Source organism: Dermacentor albipictus, chromosome 6, assembly GCF_038994185.2.
Source record: "Dermacentor albipictus isolate Rhodes 1998 colony chromosome 6, USDA_Dalb.pri_finalv2, whole genome shotgun sequence".
NCBI classification, from domain to species: Eukaryota; Metazoa; Arthropoda; class Arachnida; order Ixodida; family Ixodidae; genus Dermacentor; species Dermacentor albipictus.
Genome location: NC_091826.1, coordinates 16,541,566 through 16,564,865, shown reverse-complemented (window position 1 = coordinate 16,564,865; position 23,300 = coordinate 16,541,566). Strand labels below are relative to the sequence as shown.

The 23,300-nt window shown below is 43.8% G+C and overlaps 2 protein-coding genes across 2 annotated transcripts in view; both read right to left on the bottom strand.

Moving 5' to 3' along the window:
• Positions 1 to 2,441: 2,441 nt before the first annotated feature.
• On the bottom strand, positions 2,442 to 8,154 carry Fkbp12 (peptidyl-prolyl cis-trans isomerase Fkbp12). Its single transcript, XM_065447299.2, has 5 exons — positions 7,980 to 8,154; positions 6,708 to 6,755; positions 5,642 to 5,754; positions 4,290 to 4,363; positions 2,442 to 3,445 (listed from the first exon to the last, which is right to left on the bottom strand). The coding sequence occupies exons 1-5, from the start codon at positions 8,014 to 8,016 to the stop codon at positions 3,391 to 3,393; spliced, it is 327 nt and encodes a 108-aa protein (XP_065303371.1). The 5' UTR covers positions 8,017 to 8,154; the 3' UTR covers positions 2,442 to 3,390.
• A 3,897-nt stretch (positions 8,155 to 12,051) lies between these two features.
• MED23 (mediator complex subunit 23) overlaps positions 12,052 to 23,300 on the bottom strand; it is a 47,880-nt gene continuing 36,631 nt past the window's right edge. Inside the window, exons 29-34 of the mRNA XM_065447298.2 lie at positions 22,751 to 22,910; positions 21,743 to 21,815; positions 18,305 to 18,519; positions 17,214 to 17,334; positions 16,587 to 16,672; positions 12,052 to 14,748 (exon numbers count right to left, since the gene is read on the bottom strand). Coding sequence (XP_065303370.2) covers positions 14,556 to 14,748; positions 16,587 to 16,672; positions 17,214 to 17,334; positions 18,305 to 18,519; positions 21,743 to 21,815; positions 22,751 to 22,910 — 848 coding nt within the window. The 3' untranslated portion in view covers positions 12,052 to 14,555. The remainder of the gene's footprint in view (positions 14,749 to 16,586; positions 16,673 to 17,213; positions 17,335 to 18,304; positions 18,520 to 21,742; positions 21,816 to 22,750; positions 22,911 to 23,300) is intronic.

The following is a 23,300-nucleotide window of genomic DNA, read 5'->3' as shown; positions in this document are numbered from 1 at the left end:
ACAACAGCGGTTTTAGTTAGCGGCTGTAAATGCATCCTGCAAATATGAGGGATGCCAAGTTATTCCAGAGGAGCACACACCTACAAAACCGCCAACATACCTCAATATGCTGCAATTGTAGGACAGAATATCACAGCAACTGCACAGAATATGCACAGCTACCAAAATACACAGCAGTAAGGAAATCCCAATTTAATACCGTATTTACACAACTGTAAGTCGACTCGAATCTAGGTTGACCATCGAAAAATTGCATGCCTCAAAGGGGAAGAAGAAATGTGCAAGCGCATTTCACACAAGAGAAATTTATCGATGTGGTTACTGAAGACTAGTTATCGTCATTGGAATCGTCCTCACTGGTGCTACTGCCATCATAGCTGCTGCGGTCTCACAGCACGTCGTCATCAAGCGCGAGTTCACATTTGGCGAGTGACCGTACCACAACATTGCACAGTACTGCCGCCCACACAGAGGACCCACCCACATACAGTAGCCACGGAGGCCCCCCTGACACGCCCACTTGGGGTAAGTTCGCGGTTTTCTGTGGATATCCAGTCGTTGTATTCGCGGCGTAGCAGGCCCTTAAAAGGCTTGTTGACCCCCCATCAAGATTCTGGAGCTGCCCCGTCAAGTCGCCGCGGATTACGAACATGTGTCTTTGCGCTCGTTGTGAAGTACCGCTTTCACCTTGTCGGTGAGGTGGCTCTCTTGAGGGATGCCCCCAGTTACAGGAGCCACACCGGACGGTACCACTCCACTACTGCGTCACCTGTCATAAAGCCCTTTACATTCGCCCGTACCACAACGCCTTTAGGAAGTACTTCTTTAGGCATTGTCTTCCTTTTGAACACCATGTACGGGTGAAGCTTGGTGCCATCTGCCATGTACGACAGTAAAACGTGGCTTCATTGTGAGCAGACTCGCATCGCGTGCTCCTTTAATGCTCACCGTCGTATTGCTGGTGATGTCAAAGTATAAGGGAGTTTGGTCGGCATTGCCGATCTGGCCGAGCAAATACCGTCGGGAGTCGCGGAGTTTCACAAAGTGCCTAGGGAAGGTGAGGACCTTCTCCTCGTATGTGGCTGGCAACTTTTGGCACACGCTGGTGCATCTACATAGGGAGAAGCCAGCCCTCTTCATAAATTTGTATGCCCAGGCCCCGCTAGCTCTGAACTGAGTCCCTGGTATCCTTGCTTTCGAAACGTAGACATGGGTTTGTTGTGTGATCATTTCACATGCGACCAACAGTGATCGATTGTGTAGATCAGTCACGTATGCCGCAAGCTTCGTCTCCAGCTCTAGAAAGCATCCCGACTTAGGCCCGCGAAAACCACGGGGCTTGGAGTCTCATGAGAAAATTCCCTCGCGCTGAACCCGCCACTGCCACCCCACACGTTCACAAGACTACGAACTTGCATTCTGCTGTGCACTTTAGTTTCCTCGGTATCGAGGATAACAGTCCGTTTGAATGCTGCTGTGAACGAGCGCCGAAAGTTCTTTGGACCCAAGGCACTCATGACAGGTGCAAAGATTAAGCGCATGCACAACAGAAGTGACAGAAGCATGTGGCCATCGAAAATATCTTATCTCAGAGCTCGAAAGAGAAGCTCTTTCGTCAACTACCAAAACCCCCCAAACGGCGCCTCTTCCATCAACGATTGATGTTCCCACAAGAGCCTTGCACTCGTGGTGCGCGAAACTTTATCTGCAAGACCACATTCGCTGCAAGATGATGACCATTCAAACAACCGGAAGCAGCCCCTGCCACGCTGCAGGATACCAAAACAAACATGAGGCTGACGGAAGCGGCCGCACGCGATTTCCGTTATCTCATGAGTACATTACTCGCATTGAAGGAGTGTTTTCTTCGTCTCTCATAAACAAAATTAGCATTAGCGAATTCTTTGATTCAATTCACGGCGCTAACATAGTCACGATCATATCACACTGTTCAATACATTTCAGAACTCGATGGTGGGAGGCTTGTCACTCTAGGTAAGGTGGCCAATGGGCACAAATTGGTAGCACAAAGCGCATAGAAGGCATCGCCCGTATTGACATCAAAATGTATGCAATACGGTAAATTAATGCACTACGCTTCTACTGCAACCATGCTAAAATAGGTACAAAGTTGTAACGCCACCGTAGTGTCCCTGATTTCTCGTTTCTCTTGCCGTTACTAGCAGTTCACGGTTCGGTTTCGATTCTAAGTCGACCCCCAACATTGGATTGTCAGATTTTGAAAAAAATGGGTCGACCTACAAACATGTAAATACGGTATTCTTTGCTGCAATCACCATCACTTTTTTCAAGTTTGCGCTATAAACTGTAGAAGTACCGACCTTATACGAAGGCGGGTCTTGCACAAGTGCAAATACAGCAGTCTGCACATGTGTGTTCTCCGGGAATTGTATTTCAGAACCAAGGAACAGGGTGAAAGGTGCATTTGGAACATCTCTATTTCTCACACACAGGTACAGGGCACGGGAGGGGTGCATAGTTCCAGGGTGCAGTGCGGCAATTCGGCATCATCAAGGCACCGCGCCAACACCACGTCCCCAACAACCAGAGAGCGTACACAGAGAAACACGGCGGCTTTCTTGGCAAGTCCAATGTCAAAGGCTCCTTCGAGCAGAGTGGTCGGCTGCCCTGAAACACCACCAAAGCACGGGATCTCATATGCCGAGGCAAGAAGAGGACGCATGCTCGCTGCTGCTTCTGCTGCACGCACACTGTCAGGACCCCCACGGTGATCGGTGGACATCTCCCAACGGCAGACCATCCTGGGATTTCCAACACTGCCACAATCCATGGCGGTTCTTGCAACATCTCCCAACGGCAGACCATCCTGGGATTTCCAACACTGCCACAATCCATGGCGGTTCTTGCAACGTGTCATCAGATTCTGCTGAAACTTTTTGTTCACGAGGTGGCCTGGGTCACTAGCAGCAACTCGACGGCTGGAGAGCAGGCAGGAAAAAATGGAAGGTCTCCCGCACAATTTGGGCTAGTTCGTTGGGCACAATGAGCATTACCAGCCCAGCAAAACAGAAAAAAAGAAAACACTTGTTGAAAATGTTTGGGGCATGAATCTCGATTCTCGATAAAATTCCCTCCTGGATGCTGTTCAACAGATAAAAGTGTGTTGTCCGCTGCTCGGAGGAGGCCTGACGCAGGGTGCAAACAAGGCTGCCCTTCAACTGCCCACAAGAGGAAGGTGAAGCCTCTGTCCGAGACTTTGCTGGGGGCAAGGAGGAGACAAAACCAATGAAACAAACAAACAGAAACGCTTGGTGGTGGGGTTTGGGCGAGAGGTGAGCGAAGTCAGGAGCCAGGCACGGCGCTGACGCTTGCTCGGAGAGCTGGGGGCGCGTGGAGCAACCGTGCCTTTTACTCAAGCCGTAGCAGTTCCACGTCGAATGTGAGCACGGCGTTGGGCGGGATTGTGCAGTGTAGTCAAGGAGGCAACAGCACACGTATTTGTTGTCGACACTGTCTAGGAACCACATACAAATGAAACGTGATAATTCAAGCAGTGACTAAATTGTGTCCAACTTTACTATACTGTAGAGATTAGAGACCATGAATTATGCAGGTTTAAACATGGAATTTCTGCTTTGTGTGGAACACGGCAGATTTTTGTTTTCTTAATCACTCATTTCAAACTGTGGGCATGAGCAAATTTTCACTACACAGTTATGTAAAAAAAAATCAACTCAAAATGTTATGTCAACAATAACTACTACACAAAGCACTTCACCATACTGTTGAACTTGGCTCTTTGTTTCTAATGTTTCACTATTAGTAAATTTAGTGTTATTGAAGCACCTGAAGCAATATACACATTCTTCAAATATGCATGTGGACTGCTAGTATACCACTTGTACTACTCTATCACTATCGGTGGTGCAGTAGTTCAGAAATTTGATAACTCTGAACAAATGAGCATCTGACATGCAGTTTTAGTGAAAGCTTATATAACAGCCCAATTTGAAGGGGCTTCCCTTCAACCTTTTCCCTCTAAACCAATAAAAACTAGGTTTTTAAAAGAATACCTTATCAATCTCGGTTAACTTCTGGCTGCTCTTTAGTATCCCTTTAACCTGCACTAAAGTATGCGAGCGCTTTCACATACGATCCTGATAGAAACATGGCCACAGTAGCTGAAAATCACACCCTCAACCTTGTGCTCAACAGCTGAGTTCTATGGCCACTGAACTGCTCCAGTGGACCACACCCTCCTCTGTTACTATGTTAGAAGTCAGCCAATGACGACTTTCCAAGGATATATGCCAGGGTGGCCCATGGCTCCATAGGCATAGTCTGGAGAGCAGATCAGCTTGGCTCGTTGGCCGACACTCATCTGCATCGAGGAAAGGCATACACACAATGTGTAGCTGTGTTAGTAATGCGAGCATATGGAGAACTAATGAAAAAAAAGGAAGCAAATAAGTATGTACAGCCCCATTAACTGAACGCAATTCCTAGTCACGAGTCTAGTAGCAGATGTGGCAGATATCTAACATCTGATGCATGTGTTAAATACTACAGATTCTCAGCACTTTTAGCAAATTGAGTGCAATAATAGTGCAACCCCTTTTCGTGGCATGTATAACCCACAACAAACATTAGTTAAGCATGGAATGAAGTAGTACAAGATTAAACATATAACGCCTGCTATTTAGCACTGCTTTGTTGTATGACATGAAGTGAGAAGACTTTATTTCCAGTTTATGGATGCCACCCATGTTTAGGCATAACATGAGCAGTTCGTCAATCTTCTGTGATTCAATATCATGTTGATAGCATGCAAAATGCCGAGTGCACCTGAACAACCATTCTATGCATACAGGTCAAGTGTATTATGGTACAAGTCAACCATGACAGTATTGCCACTGATTACTAAGGCCTGTGATAGCTGTGCTCCAACACCTACACCAAATAGTCTATACAAACAATGCACGTAAAGACCATAAGGAGCTGCAATGCCCAATGACACATGGAATGCACAAAACGTCTGGCTGAGCCAGTCGCGATCAACAGGTTCGTCACACACTGATGAGCATAATGTTGGTCACACGTCAGTAAGCGCAGTCAGCCATCACACCTCAATTTTCGTTCCATTGTCTCTGCATGCACTGATGACTTCCGGTCTTGCCTGTCACAAACCCTCCCCACCTATGCACACCGAGGTGTGCAACTGAGCTTTGATTGTGCAACGGCTCTACTGAACAGTTACAACTAGGCAGTGCATTACTCATCCGACCAGGGGAAGCAACAGGATATAATGTTGAGGTAAATATGTATGACTGCATTAAGCTTAGCAGTGTGAAAATGACAAATGCTACTTCAAATTCACATTATAACACTGTCAAAGGAACTAAAGGCAAGGGATAACTATGGCAACATAGCTCACATGCACACATCAGAGCAAGGAATGGCACCAGGGCAATAAAAAAAGAAAATGCAATATGCCCACAGAGCACATTTTTCAGCTGAGCAAAGTTGCAAGAAAGGCTGCCTTTACCACCTAATAAAGGTCAACTGAAAGTGGTGACATTCATCCTGTCCACAACTTGTCTTCTTGCGCCATTACACCCTACATATAAAGGCAACAGGCCACCTCCAAAGAACTCCTCACCTGAGCAACACCCTCGTCCCAGCCGCGAATGACTTCCCCTTTGCCAATGCGAAACTTGAATGGCTTGCCCCTATCCCGTGATGAGTCAAACTTTGCACCATCTGCCAAGGTACCTGCAGATTGAATCAAGCTACCTTGTGAAATTTGAAGTGACACCATAGAGAAGTTGAGTTCTAGAATGATTAGCCACTTAATATTTTATAATTGTTACATACTATGTCTACCGATTAGGAAAATGCGTATATAAAAGGTTTAACTATTACATCACTAATAGTTCCAAAGATGTGTGGTTTGCACATGTGTATTTTAGGCCTGTATTTGAACCATATTCAGAGCAAAAGCCTCCACTAGGATGACCAGCTTTCTGCTTAAATTTTGGTATATTTATAGAAATGAATGAATAAAGATGGAACGGCTATCTCTGTTGGTTAAACAAGCTGAACTAGACAACAGCACTGGTCCGTTAAACCAGAATAAATAGACAAGAAAGGTGTGAGAAAGCATCCAGACGGCCAGTTACGGTTACTAGCAGATCTGGGCTTAAGGGCTATCGAGCACTGCTGCGAGTAAGTCAGAAAAGCTTAGCAGCTCTGAAAAATCTGGTTCTACGTGTTCGGTTTGAAACTATTTGTGTGTGATATACTGAAATAATTTCAAAATGCAATTTAAACATGGTAAAGGTATTGGTGTCATCACAAAAGCCATAAACCAGCTGTAATAATCTAGCATTTCATCACAAAATCATAAAAAGTTGGCAGGTATGCGTTACTGCAGACAATGCCTCAAGACAGGTAACACAGCTATATGTCAATGATAGACAGGACAGTTAACTGACAAATGTTGCAATGGTAACAGAAACCTTCAGAAACTCCTTTTATACTCAGTCGGTTCACTGACCAAAAGTGTTGGATAAATAAACTAAAGATAACCGCGAAGTTATGCTTCTCACCTTTATATATATATGAATATTCCATGCAACTGAAATTTCACTAGAAACAAATAAAGTCTGTAAACTAAACATCACACATTTCAAATTTTACAGGGAGCCAGCACACTGTAGACTCACCTGTGTAGTGGACCACAACTGTCTGACCAATTTTTGGGAATGTCTGACCTGCAAACAAAATTATCAACGTAAACAGGGAGGCAACCACTCTATGTTGCATTGAATGCATGCAATAATGCTTAAATGAAAACAAGAAAAAATGACGTTATTAAATATTACAGATGACAGCAAAAGACTTGTATACGTTTTTTGGTTTGTACTATTTGCTGGTGTTGTTTTCACGTGTTTAATTTATACCGTTTATTTGCGATTTCTAATTTTCACTACTTGCTTTAATGTGCGCTATATATCCTCAACCCCTTTACCCGATGCCCCATAGAGGGACTCTTCTAAATCCATAAATGAGGCGGGCTGGTGCACTGGAACAGTTTTACTTTCCGATTCGACATCAGCGTCACCTTTGGGCAACCAGCAGAGCCACAAATTCTTGGCATTTCAAGATGCATCACCGTATGTTACCGAGCTGCATCAACATACTTATGCAAAGCCAAGCTGTAGCCAAGCAGATGGTTGACGTTGCAGAGCATTTCGGCACTTACGGCGCTCTGACAACCAGCGTTTTCTGTGGGTACGTATTCGATGATAGGGAAGTACCAACTATGTCCGGTGTTTATCCGCAGGCTACCAATGTGAGAACAGTTCCATTTTTCAAGTATGAGCCGTCGAGGAGTTCCTGGCCACCGATGAACATGTTCACTGGCATCGCAGAACCCGCGGTGTTCCGCATCGTGAACATAGGCGAACGCAGCATGATTGTTCCTCACAGTATGTAACACGAACCCTTCTCTGCACCAGCGCCGCCGAAATGAGCACTTCCGCAGAAACCAGTCAATGAAAAATGATCTCCCTAGCGGCGCGGCGCGATCTTCCTGTCCGCGCGCAAGGCCCCTCAAGCTTGACAACTGAGATCGCCGCATGAAGCATCAAGATTGTACTGCAATGCTACCAGCCACGTAAAACAACCGAAAGGAGGCTCGCACACCGTCGAACCTTAGGCGCAGCATTTCAACATGAGAAACGAGTCCCGTGCAAGTCGTCTGGCTGCCGGCAAAGCCCCTTGGTAAACGCTGTGCAGGCACAACGGCGCAGTAACTATCGGGAGCGCTTCTTCGCACGATTCAGCAGAACCGATCGGCAAATGGGGATCGGTAACTACGCTTTGGATGGCCTTTCCGCTGGGCGGGCCAGGCCTCGTGGCGGCGTCCCCCTGCCGCAGCCGCAAGCGCCATGTTGGCGTCTCATCAGATTCGCCGGCAGCTCTCGAACACTCACCGTCGCCGGGAGAGATGGTCTGCACTTCAACGCCCATGCTGACGCGGACAGAGATTCACTGGAGCGCGAGCACAACACAAACGGCTTGGAGCACCGATAACGGCTGCAAGCGGTCAGCTACAAGCGGCTGCCCAGGCTGCCAATGCGGTGGCGCAACGAACCAATCAACACGCATGAGATGGAACGCTCAAGAGAGGGCACAAGCGGCGCTCACTGACTTCATCCGTCCACGAACAGCATATAACATGGCCTTCAACGTGCGTCACAGATCTGTAAGATCATAAGCAGCCAACAAACACTGACACCAAGGACAACATAAGGGAAATTACGTGTGCCTAATAAATGAAATAAAGAAATGATAAATTAATGGAAATGAAAGTGGATGAAAGAAACAACTTGCCGCAAATGGGGAACGGTGAAGGTTGTGGGATCGTTCCCCATTTGCGGCAAGTTGTTTTTTCATCCACTTTCATTTGCAATAATTTATCGTTTCTTTATTTGATTTATTAAGCTCAAGTAATTTCCTCTATGTTGTCCTTGGTGTCAGTGTTTGCTGGCTTCTTATGATATGACTAATAAAAGTCGGGCCCCTTGGTTAACCCCCTTTCTTCCCGGTTACAGACCTGTAAGGTTATGCTTACAGGTACAGGACTATTTGTAAACAAAAACGACGATGCTGCCGCAAGTGAGGTATTCTGTAGGCAAAAAAAGAGCAGATGCCTGCGTGCAGTTGGCTAACATGCACGTTCATGAAGTAAAGTGAATAGTGAATGTATGCTGACAAGCACGCATCTAACGCTGCGAAAAATTACTGCAGAAACTCACTAGTGGGGCTTGCCAGATAGCGCGTAAGCATGTTTAAAGCGAAAGCCTTACTGGCCGGGAACTTGCGATTTCGCCGTAGCGGTGCTCCGAGAGAGGCACATGACGCCACAAAGCGCGCCTCGCCGCGGATATTTCTCTCTCTCGCTCCCTAGTCACTCCTGCGCATGCGCCACTAGTAGCATCGAGCCACAGGTGTTCCGCCGCTGCGCAGCGCCGCGCCTTTCCGCTTCCGCCGTTTGGTATGACGTCACACGCGTTCCTCGTCGTTGCGCTCGCCTCCGCTCGCTTCGCCAGCTGCGTCGCCCGCCTGATAACATGTCGGAGGATTGAAAAGGAGAGCTCGCGTGCGCCGCAACCACAGTTGAGGCGGCAGTATGGACGGCGACAATTCTGATAAGCAGGAGAAGGCCTGGAATCGACATCGGAACGAGATGAAGAGGAAACAAATCGCCCAGCAAACAGACGAACACCACGACAAACGACTGGCTAAACGCCACAACATAGCTAGACAACCAGACTAACCTGAACTTGCAATCAAGATTAACCAAGGCTAACCATGCTATGTCTTAGCTTTCACTACGTATATCCTGGCATAGCCGGGTTAAGCCACTGCCAACTTTTTTTTATAGTCTCTCACCTAGTAGACATACATCTCTGACATATGCCAATGGGTCTGGTCGCAAGATGGCAACATTTGTTTAATTAATTGATTAGGTCTAATTAATTTTAAGCACTCTACCCAATGTTTAAATTAATTTAAGCTTAATTATTTTAAACTGTGCTAATTAAGGCAACCTAAAATCATTTTAATTATCATCACTACTCTTTATTACCCTCAATTAATTGTCATTATGTTTGAGTAGTAGTCATAAAGCATTCTCATATATGCCCCCATAGGACTCCATGCATACCTATGGGACGTGTCATGTCACGAGTTACAGGCAGATGGACGGACAGGTTTCTGAGGGAAGTAACCCTAATGCTCACATATTAAAGGGGCCCTGAACCACTTTTTATCGAAGGGGAGAAAGGCATTTGAAGTGAAAATAGGCTATTTCAGAAATACTTTGCCACAAAAAGTACTTCTATGCATTCAGCAGAAGCGGTGTTACTGGCAATCAAACACGGCATTCGCCGCGTTTTTATTCCTTCATCAATGTCTTGCACTGGAAGGGCTACAGCGGAATCGGGTGTGCACACAACGCTCCGCCTTCTAAATGTCACCAGTTCAAATTTCATTTGGATGTTAACGCAGATGACACGACTTCCGCTTTTGGTGCCAACGACGCACTAAACATAAGCCAAATGTGGTTGTCCTCAGCGAGCCACGGTGCGCTTAACCAGTGGACTCATGGCGGCACCCCACGGTGGCCGCGGTATCTACGCTGCATAGCTGACCGCAGCTACCAATAGCAGTTCGCGCATGGAAATCCATTTTATTACGAAATAAAGCGTCCAGAAGATAGCGAGGAGCGGCTTGTTTGAAAAGAAAGCGTTCCACTTGCGAGCTCCAAGCACCGCGTGGATGAGGTGTTCACAGCAATGTATGCTACCTGCGGACGATGTTAATTCACCAATCCCGAGTGGTGATTCAAGGCCCCTTTAAAGATGTGATGATCTCAATGCAATAGTGACATGGCTTTTATAAGTTTATTATTGGACTCCTTTCCTTCTAACTAAATGACAGAGGAACACTTCACACAAAGTAGCACAGAATGTATCAGGTGCAAAAGGCAGGAGTTTAATTGCTAATATGCAAGTGTCTTGCAAAATCTAGTTGTAGGAAAAAGATTGACTGCCATATGAGAAAGAATGCCGATTTTGACCCTCCTATCAAACTGACTAAATCACAAAGTGTCAGTATCTTGCATTGCACAAATGGCACAAATGATTAGATGACAGCAACATTTTAAGAACTGAGAAGCTTGGATGAGTCAGTAATGAGCACAGCGATGAAGATGAAAATTTGCTGAAAATTTCTGCAGTTGAAAGCTTGCACCATATTTGTGTTTCTTGTGTCATCTTCCTCATTGCATTCATTTAATTACTGGAGGTGGCGGAATTACTTAAGAATTGACAGAAGCAAAACAAGATTCACACATTTTGCAATACAACACACCAGTCTTGCTCCGATCAAGAGTGTTTGAAAGAATGTCACTGACATGGCACATTTCATTTGATTTGTCAGTTAATTATAAACCTCCAGCAGAAAATACCTTAGCATCATATGATTAAGATCAGTCTTACCTTAGCAAAAACTCTAACAGAAATTTCTATTGGTCTTATACAATACACATGGGACCAATAGGAAAACCTACAGGCCCGATGGCAATGTGTACAGGTCCCATAAAGATTTTTGCCTGTTCCATATTGAGGCAACACAATGTGTTATAAGATAACTAAAATACTCTATGCGCCCGGATTGAAGAAATAGAAAGTGATATAAACTTCTATTGGACAAATAAAATGCTTTATATGTCCCAATAGATGCAGTAGAAGTAGTGAGCATGATATAAACTTGTATTGGTAGCATTGCTCAGCAAGAAGCTGACCAAGCAGACGTGCCAAACATCAAGCATGAAGGAACAGAAGGCATCACTTTAATAAAGCAATTATGCATTCCAAGCTGTATATTGATAATGAGGATATTTAGATACCATACGTTGTTTCACTGCGCACTTTCATAGAGATCAGAGCTCTGGACACCAGCATATCGGTATGGTTAGTACAGATGGGGCTATATATAGGCCGCAATTCATTTGCTATGCAAGTGCTTTCCTAGTGTGAGTCTGGAAGGGTTTGCGCAGATAGCTTCGGTTTAAAATGAATAATTCGTGCACCTCTGTACAACAAACCACTTTGGCACACTAAGCTTCTATCTGCACCAATACACTTGTAGGCTATCAGTTTTATAAGTGTAGTGTTAGGTCGATTTCATAATCAAATAGACCAATACAGGCTATACCTTTTACCAGTCAGTCAGGTCTATGATATTATAGACCAATACAGGCTGCCGCTTTTTTTAGTGTATCATATCTATTGCATAGAAGAATAGAACAATACAGTATACCAGCTTTATTGGAGAGAGAGGGAAAGATGTCCAACGGTGTATCAAGCTTATCTTTTGATAATCAAATAAGATGAAATGTATAGAAACCAATAAAATATTTCTGTCGGAATTTTCCCTTGGTTACACTGCTGAATTGATCCAATTAGGACAGTGAAAAAAAATGTAATGACACATACAGACTAGTATAAAAGAATTTCATTTATTAAGAACCAGTACAGGCACTATGTGCCGCCAGCCTTATGCACATGCAGTTAACTGTGCTTTACAAACCAACAATCATTTACACAAGAGATGCACACAGGAAGCGCAGAACAAGGATGAAAGATGCATTTCACAAGATGAAAAGTTGAATAATCTATGAGAGAGAGCTTTAGCTTGGGACCCAGCCCTGATTTACTTGTTCAAACACACATGAAACGCACACATGCACTCCTTAAGCACAAGCTATACTAATTTGAATTGTATTTATTACAGTTGACTGAAGTTAAAATGTGGCAATTGCTGATGGCAGACTCATTTCTGCCCAAATTGTTCAAGCAAAATTGCTATAAATGAAATTTAAAAATAAGAAGCATAACATTCGCAACTCTGGAACTTCAAAAAAGAAACACAATTGCGTGAACAGTCTACTCAGTCATTTAAGGTGAACAAAATTGATATGTTATGAGCAATATTTTATCTACTTGAATTTAAGCTTATACTACCCAGAAATTGTAAGCTTCAAGGATGAACTTTCCTTGGATGTAAGATGATCAGAGTATCAACAAAAGTAAAGAGCTGTACATTCTCATATGCATCATGCTGCTCACAAATCTTCTAGTGGTCGCGCATGACACTTCAAAAGCTCGCTTGCCATCTACATAATCATCATGTGACTGCTTCTCAATTTGTGTTACACAACATCTGTCCTCAGTTCTAATTCTATGCATGAAATGCATCACTATCTAGTTTGCCAATGATGTTTCGCGATGCACAGGTGGTGTGACAGTACCAGTCAGGCTTAATAGGCACACTTCACAATCGGTCAGCCCTTTACTGTAATGACATAGTCATGGTCCTCAAGCAGAATCTTAGAGGCACCAGCAATGCTTGCAGCTCAGAGGCCAATTCCAAAGAAATTTCATTTGGCTAAATAAGTCATAAATGTGTAGTGCATACTCTTGAAGCAATTTTGGCAACGCTGCAGGGTAGAAAATTGTCAAATTTTCCTATTAACAGCTTTTAATTGGCACATATGCAGATGAAATAGAAACCTGGTGGTTAGCAGATGTGACAGAAATCTCAGATTATGGCCGCCAACATATTCAGCATGCCATAAGCACCACCTAACTTCAACATTCTCAGCAGCTGGTGTTCAACATTACGAGTCCTGTGTCACTTCCAACAAATGTTAACAGCAGAGTTTTTTTTTACAATTTTGATATCAAGAATACAAATTTGTGTTAGCTTCTAAAATTTAAAATATTGCATGGAGGGCACTCTGGCTACACTATCTAAAACTAGGCTTATTATGCAGACCAAATATTCATTTCATTTGGCTTTTACCTATCTAAAAACTCGACTTCAATTGACATAGAAATCATAATTCGTGAGCAGGAATCGCAAATTCCCATAAAGAAAGCCATGATTTCATGTAATTTATATTAAATGTGCCTGCTACAAGCGCTCTAACAGATTCACTTTACAGAACTGTGACATCTGTTCTGAAAATAGATTTAGTTGTAAACTTGATCCTTTCAATGCAACAAATTTAATTCAAATCAATTCAGCAGAAAAGTGAGATAAATTTCACGTTATTAGAGCAAGAAAATTGGAGGTGGGCTTATGATAAAGATTCCTCTTAAAGAGACACTAACAAGAAATATTAAATTAACCTAGACTGACAGAGTACATACCCGGAATGGAATAGGTCATTACAACAATGAATGAACTTGGTATGACAGAAAGTGCATAAGAATGATAGACGGGCAGTATATAAACATTGAAATCCTCGTGTCAACTTCTCTTGCCATCACAGAAATTGGCAGCAAATGTTTAGTACTATGTATTTAATTTATTTACAACAAAAACAAGGTTGGACTGCACTTGGAACTGAAGATAAATTCCACCAAGCGAATTTTGTGAATGTACCCAGCTCAGAAAGCGCACATATGTTGCCATGTACGTTTTATCAGAAAAACCGAGATATGCATTATCACAGAATTATTCCGTTGCTCAATTCGTGCTTGCAATATCAGAGTCAGTGCATCTCGAATGCTTTAGCCACATGTAGAAAGGCAGGCCCATCGTGCCAGTGTGTAGGGATAATTCTAGCTCATTCTCTGACTTGCGCTGTTACCTCAAAGTAATATAACGTGTACAATGACTCCCCTATAAACATGTACAAAATTGTATTCAGATCATTAGTTTCGACAACACCTGACTGTGCTTATAGCTATCCCAATGAAGAGTCTCCCTCCGACTTGGTTTTTTTGCCTGCCTGCCGACTGGCTGGCACTTGTCACTACGTGACATGCCAAAATAGGATACTGCAAAATCTGTGACACTGACATGACATCATCAACAATGCATTAGGGCAAAAAGTTCAGGACAGGAAGTTTGACCCCATCTCTTCTTGCTGTTAATTGCAACCTTTCTTCTACCAAAAAAACGCACAAATGGAGTTCTGAAAAAATAATAATCTACAAGTCCAAGTTAGTTAAGTGTTTGTTTTTAGTGTGCCTTTCATCACTGATTCCTGAAGCAGCTGTCTCCTCAATGTTGAGGTGGGTGATGAAGCGGAGCCGACGCTGCAAGGCTGGCCGCAGGTTGCGGATGCTCCTCTCAATCTCCGTCTTGATGGAGTCTCCAGTGAACATGTACTTGATGTGGTACCTAAGGCGCACGCTAGTCAAGGACAAGATACAACTACAAGACCTGTCTTTTAGAGTGCAACACCTCTGAAATTCAAAGAAATGGTACAAGGGCAAGTGGTATTGAGCTAAATGAAAAAAAATGGCTGTGGCTTAGGTAAGGTTAAGCCCAGGATGCGAAGCATACTAGCCTTTATTTTAGTTGTTGAACCACTGTTTAGCCTGGTGAACTGCTGTTGCTTGGCTATATTTGGTTCGGCTAGACGAAGAAACAACTCATGCGTTACTCTGCTTCGCCTTCAAGAGTGGAACGCGGCAGCGTTCCCGTCGACCCGCCAAGGGGTGTAAGACAATGGGCTACAGGGCAGCGACTACGTGCCCCGCATTGGATGCGGTGAGCGTCGAGCAAAGCAGCGTTCGGCGCGGCAACGAAATGTGCGCCTGAGCAAGAGACGCACGCCTTAGAAACAGCTCGTTTCTAAGGCAACACCGCATTCACTAGAGGCGCTTTTGTACCGCTTTGAAGCATCGTACTCGTGGCTCAGTGGTAGCGTCTCCGTCCCACACTCCGGAGACCCTGGTTCGATTCCCACCCAGCCCGTCTTGGAAGAGTTGAGCCAAAGCCACTTCTCCTCTGTCGTGACGTCATGGTGTCACGTGGTTTCAAGGCGACACCGCCGCGCCTGAGGAGCTGGGTTGAGCTCTCGTAATATGCTTCGCATAAAAATTGAATCAGGCTAGAAAGGCTAGACTACAAATATTACACATTTTCTTGACGTCAGAGGCACATAACGTTTGAAAATGTATATTCTGTAAAAAAACAAGCAATGGCGCTGCTGTAAAGTCCCTGCAATTGTTTTCCATCGTGACATAACCAGTCAGCAGTTTCTGTTTTGTTATGTTTGGATGTCGGCTCCTTGAATCAATGACTAGACTAAAGACAGCTAGACTGGGACACTAAAGGAAATTTCATCTGTTGAATAAAGGCATATCTGTTGGCACCAAACATATTAGAATTTAGAAACTGGCTCATCAAATAACATGGGGGTTCAAGCTAAATGGTAGGACATGATTAAAATTATCAGTCCAATTTTGATGTAGCAAACACGGATATAACAAAAGCAAATCTAGAATGCATATCACCACTATGTATCAGCATGTAAAGAATTTATACTTGGACCAACAGATATTGTATATAATGAAGATATTCTTGTGCCAAATGCCACTTGCTTATACTGAGCTTCAACTGCTAACAGTGTGAAGAATATATTTAGTCACAAACAACGTGACGAGCCGTTGCATGATGATGACGGTGTAGCGATGACAAAAGCAAGTTTAATGCACAATGCGAAATCACTTCAACATTCTGGTGGCTAATGCCAGTTCTTGTTTTGTACTGTTAATTGTGGTGTCTTTGCACATTCCATTGTTTTTCACATGCATACTTTATATGCATATGACATACTATATATGATACTGTTCTGAAAGGACTAAATGGGCTGAATGTCTGCACTGTTGTACAAGTCTAGTCTTCACTGTGTTAGTTCACTGTAATTAGCAAACAAAGATCAAGCCAGTTTCCAAAGGGCAAGGAAATTGTATAGCCTAAGTAAATGCTCACTTTAAAGTACCCTGTGATTGATAATGAGTCTATCTATTTATCAGCTGCTAGTACGCACAGTGCACCGTACCGCACTCTGAGCTTCCTACTTCTTCAGCAACAACAATAACTAACTGCTTGTAAACGAAAAGACACAGCAAACATATCTTGTCCTACAGGTAGTAAACAATGGCCCTAGACACATCCCCTTTTGCATAAAGATATGAAAAGGCAGTCAAAAAGATCCAGGAAAAGGATACAGGAGGTCAGTGATCTGATCAATATAGTTCAGCTGCTCACAATTTTTATCCACATTTTCCAGCATTTCATACAGCTCCATGGTGATCTGTGATAAAGAGAAAAGATTGAACAAGAGGGATGTCACAAGTAGATCTCAGTGATCCCACTTGAACACAAGACAGTCTAAGATGGAAACCAGCTACAACAAGCTCACTGAAAGACATGCTTACTCTAGTACACCAGCTCGCCAGCAGTAAATATTATATATATATATATATATATATATATGAATCTCTTCCATAAGTTTCATTGCTCTACCATGCAACTCAAAATTGAACTAAAGCAAGAGAATGAGAGACAGACACAATCCATGTGCGACTTTGAGCCATTAACTGTGATGAGCAGTTTTAATTGAAGTTGTTACTTACTTCACTCATAGCTTTTACATGGCTTTCATTATCAGCCTCGCATTAGTAAGACACTCCAGTTCAGACCTGCATCGATTCTCTCGCAGCATCACAATGCCTTTTAGTGTTGAAACAAAACGCTTCACTCTGTTTGCTTCATCCTTTCCCGTGCATCCATTTGTGGTGCGGAAATCAAAGTTAAAGAAATGAAGAAGAGAAGAACTACATGTGCCAACTCACGTCCATGACAATCCGTGACCTCTCGCTGCCCATCCGCTGGAAGAATGGGGCTACCAGGTGGCACAGGAAAAGAAACTGCTCCTCAGTTTTGACCACTGGCTTGAACCGGTCACGCATGATCCTGAGGAAAGAAAAAGCTAATGAAACGGGCTTCTTCAATAAACTTTAAGGACCAGTAAACCCTTGCAGCCCATGTGAGCCCCGTGGAATGCACCCGTGAGCGCAATGCAGGAAACCAGCGCCGGAACTTTCCCATCAGACAGCAACACCAAAATGCACAACCTGGCCCGGCATGTGAAGAGAGCATATCTATAAGTTCAGAAATAGCAGAAGTTGTAGTTTTATCAGTCCTGTGCTGTCCGTTAGCATAGAATGCAAGCCTTCTCAGGGTGTGTTGAACCATTGCAAGCAAAAGTTTGGAGAGATGAAATTTTTAATTTTCTTCTCACACAACCAAGCAGCCTAGTGTTGCAAGGCGCACTTGTGCAGGATGCCACTCAATTTCAGCCTGCATATCTAGGCTACTGAACAGCAACAAAAATCACCTTGCGGACACTATAAATTGGACAAAAATTTATGTATTATACACTGCTCTGAAATATAACACTATATTGTGAGCAGGAGTTTTGCAAAATGTTTGTAACAATTTTATGTAAGATTTTAACCCATATACCAAATGCGTACACTTCAGATACTTTAACAGATGCTGCCTACGGAACCACAATCTATGTTTTTGGTGTAGAGTTACAGATCCGTAGACTTCCTGCTTCAGTTTTTCTAGAGACTGATTTTCAGCAATTTATGTAAGAACTGAGGCCTAGAATTCACTTTTCTCAAATTTCATTCAAATCGGTTGAGTGGTTGTCGAATAAGAGCATTTCTGCACTTCACATCTATCTAAATAGGAAAGTCGAAGTTGGAGCCAAGCTAAAGCCCCTTCAGGAGACACCTGGTAGTCAAAATTACCATACATAGCCTCCACTACATAGTATCACAGCTCCCACGATGCTTTGGGACGTTAAACAAGCTCAACCAATCAATCAATAAACCAATCAACCCACCCAACTTCCAAAGTAAATAAGGGAACTCACTGTGGAATCTGGCTGATCTGGCCGACACTTGCATGGTACCATACAGCATGGACGAGTGCCATGAGGTAGCAGCACTGCACCTCAGTGATGCTGCTGTGATTGGAGGAGAAACTGAGCAACTGGAAAATGCTCTGCTTGCTGCCAGAGGGTGTTGCCAAATGGGGCCCTTGTAGAGCTGCCAGGATGCGGTCATTGAGCACAGTCCAGTACAGCTCCTGGACACACAAGCGAGGCAAGAGCCTTAGCCAGGCTGACAATAAGCATGCATCTGCCAGATTAGATTAAGTGCGGCACACAGCAATGACTTCCGCTGTGAAGTACAGGTATGGATGCTCTCCAATGTGCTTCACCTTTAACTCTCAATCCCGAGTCATGGGAGGTTGTACTAATATCGCCAATGACGAATCACACTCGTTCAGCTCAATGTTGTGCTGTTCCCACTGCCGAAGACGAGTTACAGTCGGCATTGAGAGAAAGCTGCCCTCAAGAGTAGATTTTTTTAAATTTTTGTGTTAATTCCAACTAGAAATCAATCAAATGATACATTTTCAGAATCAGAATGACAGAAGAAAGTGTGACTACAGAAAGAAAATATTAGAAAATTTGGTACATTTTCTTGAAGTTAATTTGGGGGTTAGAGGGTTAACACACCAGGGGAGTTGCGTCATGTGCCTAACGTACGCAGCCTTTACTTCTTTCAGATTATGCCCTTGATGGCAGTGTTAGCCACTCTTTATCACAACCCACACCACATAGCTATGAGACCTTCTCAGCCCATGGGAAAGTTCCTTTCGTGTGCCGCGAGCATCAAAGGAGTTCTTAGTCTTTACGTGGGAATCTTGTCTTAGTGAAACTTTAGATAATTTTGGGCGTTGATGTGCCATTCCTGGCATTCTACTCTCCAAATGTGGCCTGAAAGACAGAACATTGCATTGTTTTATCTTTCAGCTTATATTTTAAAGGGCCCCTGAAACGGTTCGGACAAATTTTGTAGACGCGTAGTGTACACCTTAAGTAGAACATTCGCACCACAATTTAAGTGAAGCATTACGTATTAATGGAGCTACAAGCGATTAGAAGTTACCCTCCTCCCCAGCCACGCTTTTCCTCCTCAACTCGTTCGCCGAGCGAGCGGGACTAAGCTCCGCCTTCACTGGTCCGGCATCACAATGCGACGTCACATCATCCACTTCCGGTTGTTTTGGAGCCCGCCCCCGCCCGCGCGAAACTTCTCCGCTAGCCGCTTGGCTGTCGACCCCAAGCGAGAGCTATCGAAGCAGCGCGCGTTGCGAACATTCTGTCGTAGCGCCGAACGTGTCTGGTATTACGTTAACCACAGGCAAGCTGGTCATTTCGGCAAATGACTGGAGGCATAAACTCAAGCTGATGAAGGAACTTTGGCGTAGACGTACGTGAGCGGCCTGATCGGTCTGCATGGTCCAGACACTTGTTGGCGCAGCGCTTAACCAGCCAAACAAAGCGCTAATATTGCTCTAACCAAGTGTAAAACATTTTAAACATTTATAAAAACAACGTGTTGATGATTACACTCCTGCGAAAAATACGCACAAGCAGGAAAGAAGAATACGCTTCGTTGCTGCTACTGTGTATGGTTGAGCTCTATGCCACCAGGTGGCATAGAGCTCAACCATGCAGCCACCTGGTGGCTGCATGCAACCATGCAGCCACATGCAACCATGCAACCATGCAGCCACAACCGTGCAGCCACCAGGTGGCTGCACCGTGCAGACCATTCACATTTGCCCTTCTGCTCATCTCGGCTCATCCCGTTATGGCACAGTCAAGCGGCCAGACCCTGTCCCCTTGCGCTTATGTTTGCCCTAACACGGGACTCGCGAAACGCTATTGCGTTAGTAATCTTCCGGTGTAAAGTGACGGCCACAAACGCGCAAATCCTGGCGCCGATCGTATAGCGGCAGTCCGATGCGCAGCAGCCAGTTCGCTCGTACGCTGCCTTGCAGAGGGACACGATGTCGCAGCTTGACATATTGCCAGTCGCTACATTTGCAGTCCACAAGGCAACAAAGTCGAATCATAGTGCTCGCGAAAAGACAGACCAACTCTGACCGCGGAGCTCTCGTCAAAATGGAGTACGTTGTAACACAAGCAGACGACACTTGCTGTGTGCCGGAAGTGCTTAAGTGTACTGAAAAATTGTTCTTGTGCATTCTCTTTATGTCACTTTCTTTTTATAAAAACAAATTAACTAACATTCCAACTATTACGAAGATTATTTGTTTACCATAAAGTTGGAAAAATTATCGATCACGCGCCCTGTTCAGCCAATCGGATAGCTCGCCCCACTGACGTCATATGGGTGATTTCGGTCATATGGGTAGGGGCGGCTTAAAATTCTGCCCAGCAGTGCGCTGCGATCGGCAGCGATGTGCATTTTTAAAACCTTATAATAAATTACACGCTTTACGCAGATCACTTAGATGTGTCAATTAATGATCAGAAGGACCTACTCTAACGACTCAGTACGTTTGTAGAAAATCGTCAAAAGCGTTTCAGGGTCCCTTTAAGAGTGGCACCTCAAGGCCACAGCCAGGGAAACTCATTTTCATTTAATGTGTCTTTCTCTCGCTCAGTTCGGCTATATGTAGTAAAGTGAGCTTAGTTAAGCGAACCATACAGCATAGACTATGCAGAAGGTAGCACAGCTTGGATACATGCATGCAACGCTAATTCAGTTTAATATTGTGCAAATGTAGAAGTTGGTAAATTAGCAACATTATCATCAATAATAAATTCATCCTCGCACTATCTTCTCTATTCTTTCTCAAATGCCGGATGTGCTATTCCAATTTCAGGTAATCTCGCACTTCAGGGTATAACTTGCAGTTGGAAACCCTTCAATCTTCATGAAGTTAGTCATAGCTTTGACATTTGGACGATTACTATTACTGTACTACTGCTACAGCTCTTCATTTTGGATAGCATGACATTTAACCTTTACTCAACATACACCATACATAAAAGCACTATGCTATATTAATCGAAATTCGACCACCCCTGTTGATGGAATTTTCAGACTTTAAGACTTGGACAAGGTGCTTCGATGAAATGATCTTTATATTCAGCAACACTAGTTTTTTATTCTAAAATATAATCGCCAAAATGCAGGCAGAAGAGATGTTTAGAGCGCAGGGTGTTGCAGGAGTTATTATTGCAATGTGTTAATTACAGGGTGCTCAACACATTGCAGTGTACATCAAATTTAGCCAGCACAACATTTGAGTATTTAACAGGGGCAGTTTATTTATGCCACCTGGAAGCATCACTGCGAGACATGGAATGTCTGTTGAATTGAAAGTGCTGCCCGCGCTAACATATCACTGATTCTACAGCTTGCATTACACAATGCCTGCAGTTATTCCAGAGAGCATGCCATCCCAATTCAAAATTGTTACTCACAGGAAGTGCAGTCAGGATCAGCCCAATGGCATTCATCCAGTTCTCAATGCTGTTGCGTGGCAGTACCGTGTGCCTAGAATACAAAAAAAGAAAAGAAACAGATAAGTGTTTTTGCAACATTTTTTGTGAACACCTTGAAATAAAGCTACTAACCAGATAATTGAAAGAAAAATTGTGATCTACCTGAACGTAGCATGACGCTACCAATCCTCAGAAAGAAAGCTTTGCAGTTGAGGAAAAATCCGTCCTGGTCTGGAATGTATTTATTCTATGGAAGAATTTTCCTCAACTGCAAAGCTTTCTGAGTAACCCGAATGGGTTTACTTTGTAGCTTCATGCTACTATTTGGATTAGTGACAGTTCCTTTCATAAGCCTTCCTCCACCATGTGGGATTCCACAGAACTGATTTTCCATATACAGATACTAATTCCTTCATGCAGCTTACATGAAGAAAAACTATTTTGGCTGGTTCCAGCTAACTTTAGTAATTTCATGTTGCAGGCATGAAGCAACGTGTGCGATCATTAAGCCATCTTGCTTAAAACTAAAGTGCCTTCTACCAGTTAACAGTAAAAAATTTTGCAATATACAGATTTAGAGGTACACTACCTAATTTTGAGTGAAAAGATATTTGACAGAAAGTGAAAAAGTAACTTCAAGTGGAAAGTTTCTGATGCCGTATTGTTTAAGAAAAAAATTTTACAATATAAATTCGTGTCAATAATAGTAACTTCTGGTAATGTGGTGATGAAACTGCCAAGTCAAAAGTCTCTAGTTGCTATGAGCAGTCACAATGTCAGGTCAAACATTTTTAATAACTTTACCCCTCGCACAACAAATGAATGGCGCAAGGTAAAGGACAGTAGAAATAAGAGACAACATGGTTAGCAGCAATAGCTGTTGTTTGTGTACATAATGTGAAGCACCATGAACTAAAGCTGCACTGAGTTCATCATAACTGACAATCACTCAAGGATTCACAAAAAAGTGCAGGGGGCACTGCTCACCCTTTAAGCACAACATCCAACAAGGCATTTCCAACCACAGCTGCGGAGATCGGCAATGCCATGAGCTCAATGCAAGTCACGTGCAAGGCATGGGCGGCCGGGTTGGGAAACTCATTGAAACGCCAGTCTGTGTGAGGAAAGGGGGACTTTCCGGCAACAGCTGTTGAGGATGTTGTCAAGGAGAGGTACGTGTGATCAAGAGGGCTGATACGCGTTCTAGATCTACAGGAAGCAACAGTCCCCTTTAATTAACCCTTAGCTGCCTTGATGGGTCAGTGCAAATCTATGTGCTGTTCAGTGACACAAGAAAATACTCAGCCTCATTTTCATTGTCATTTCATTTCATTGTCGCTAGCTGATTCCAAGTTGCACCTCCAAATTTCCTGAGTTCATCACACCACCTAATTCTACGTCGACCTTGACTGCGCTTCCCTTCTCTTGTAACCCTTCTCTAACAGACCACTGGTTACCTGCCCTACACATTACGTGGCCCACCCAACTCCATTTATTCCTCTTAACGCCAACTAGAATATCGGCTACTCCTTATTGC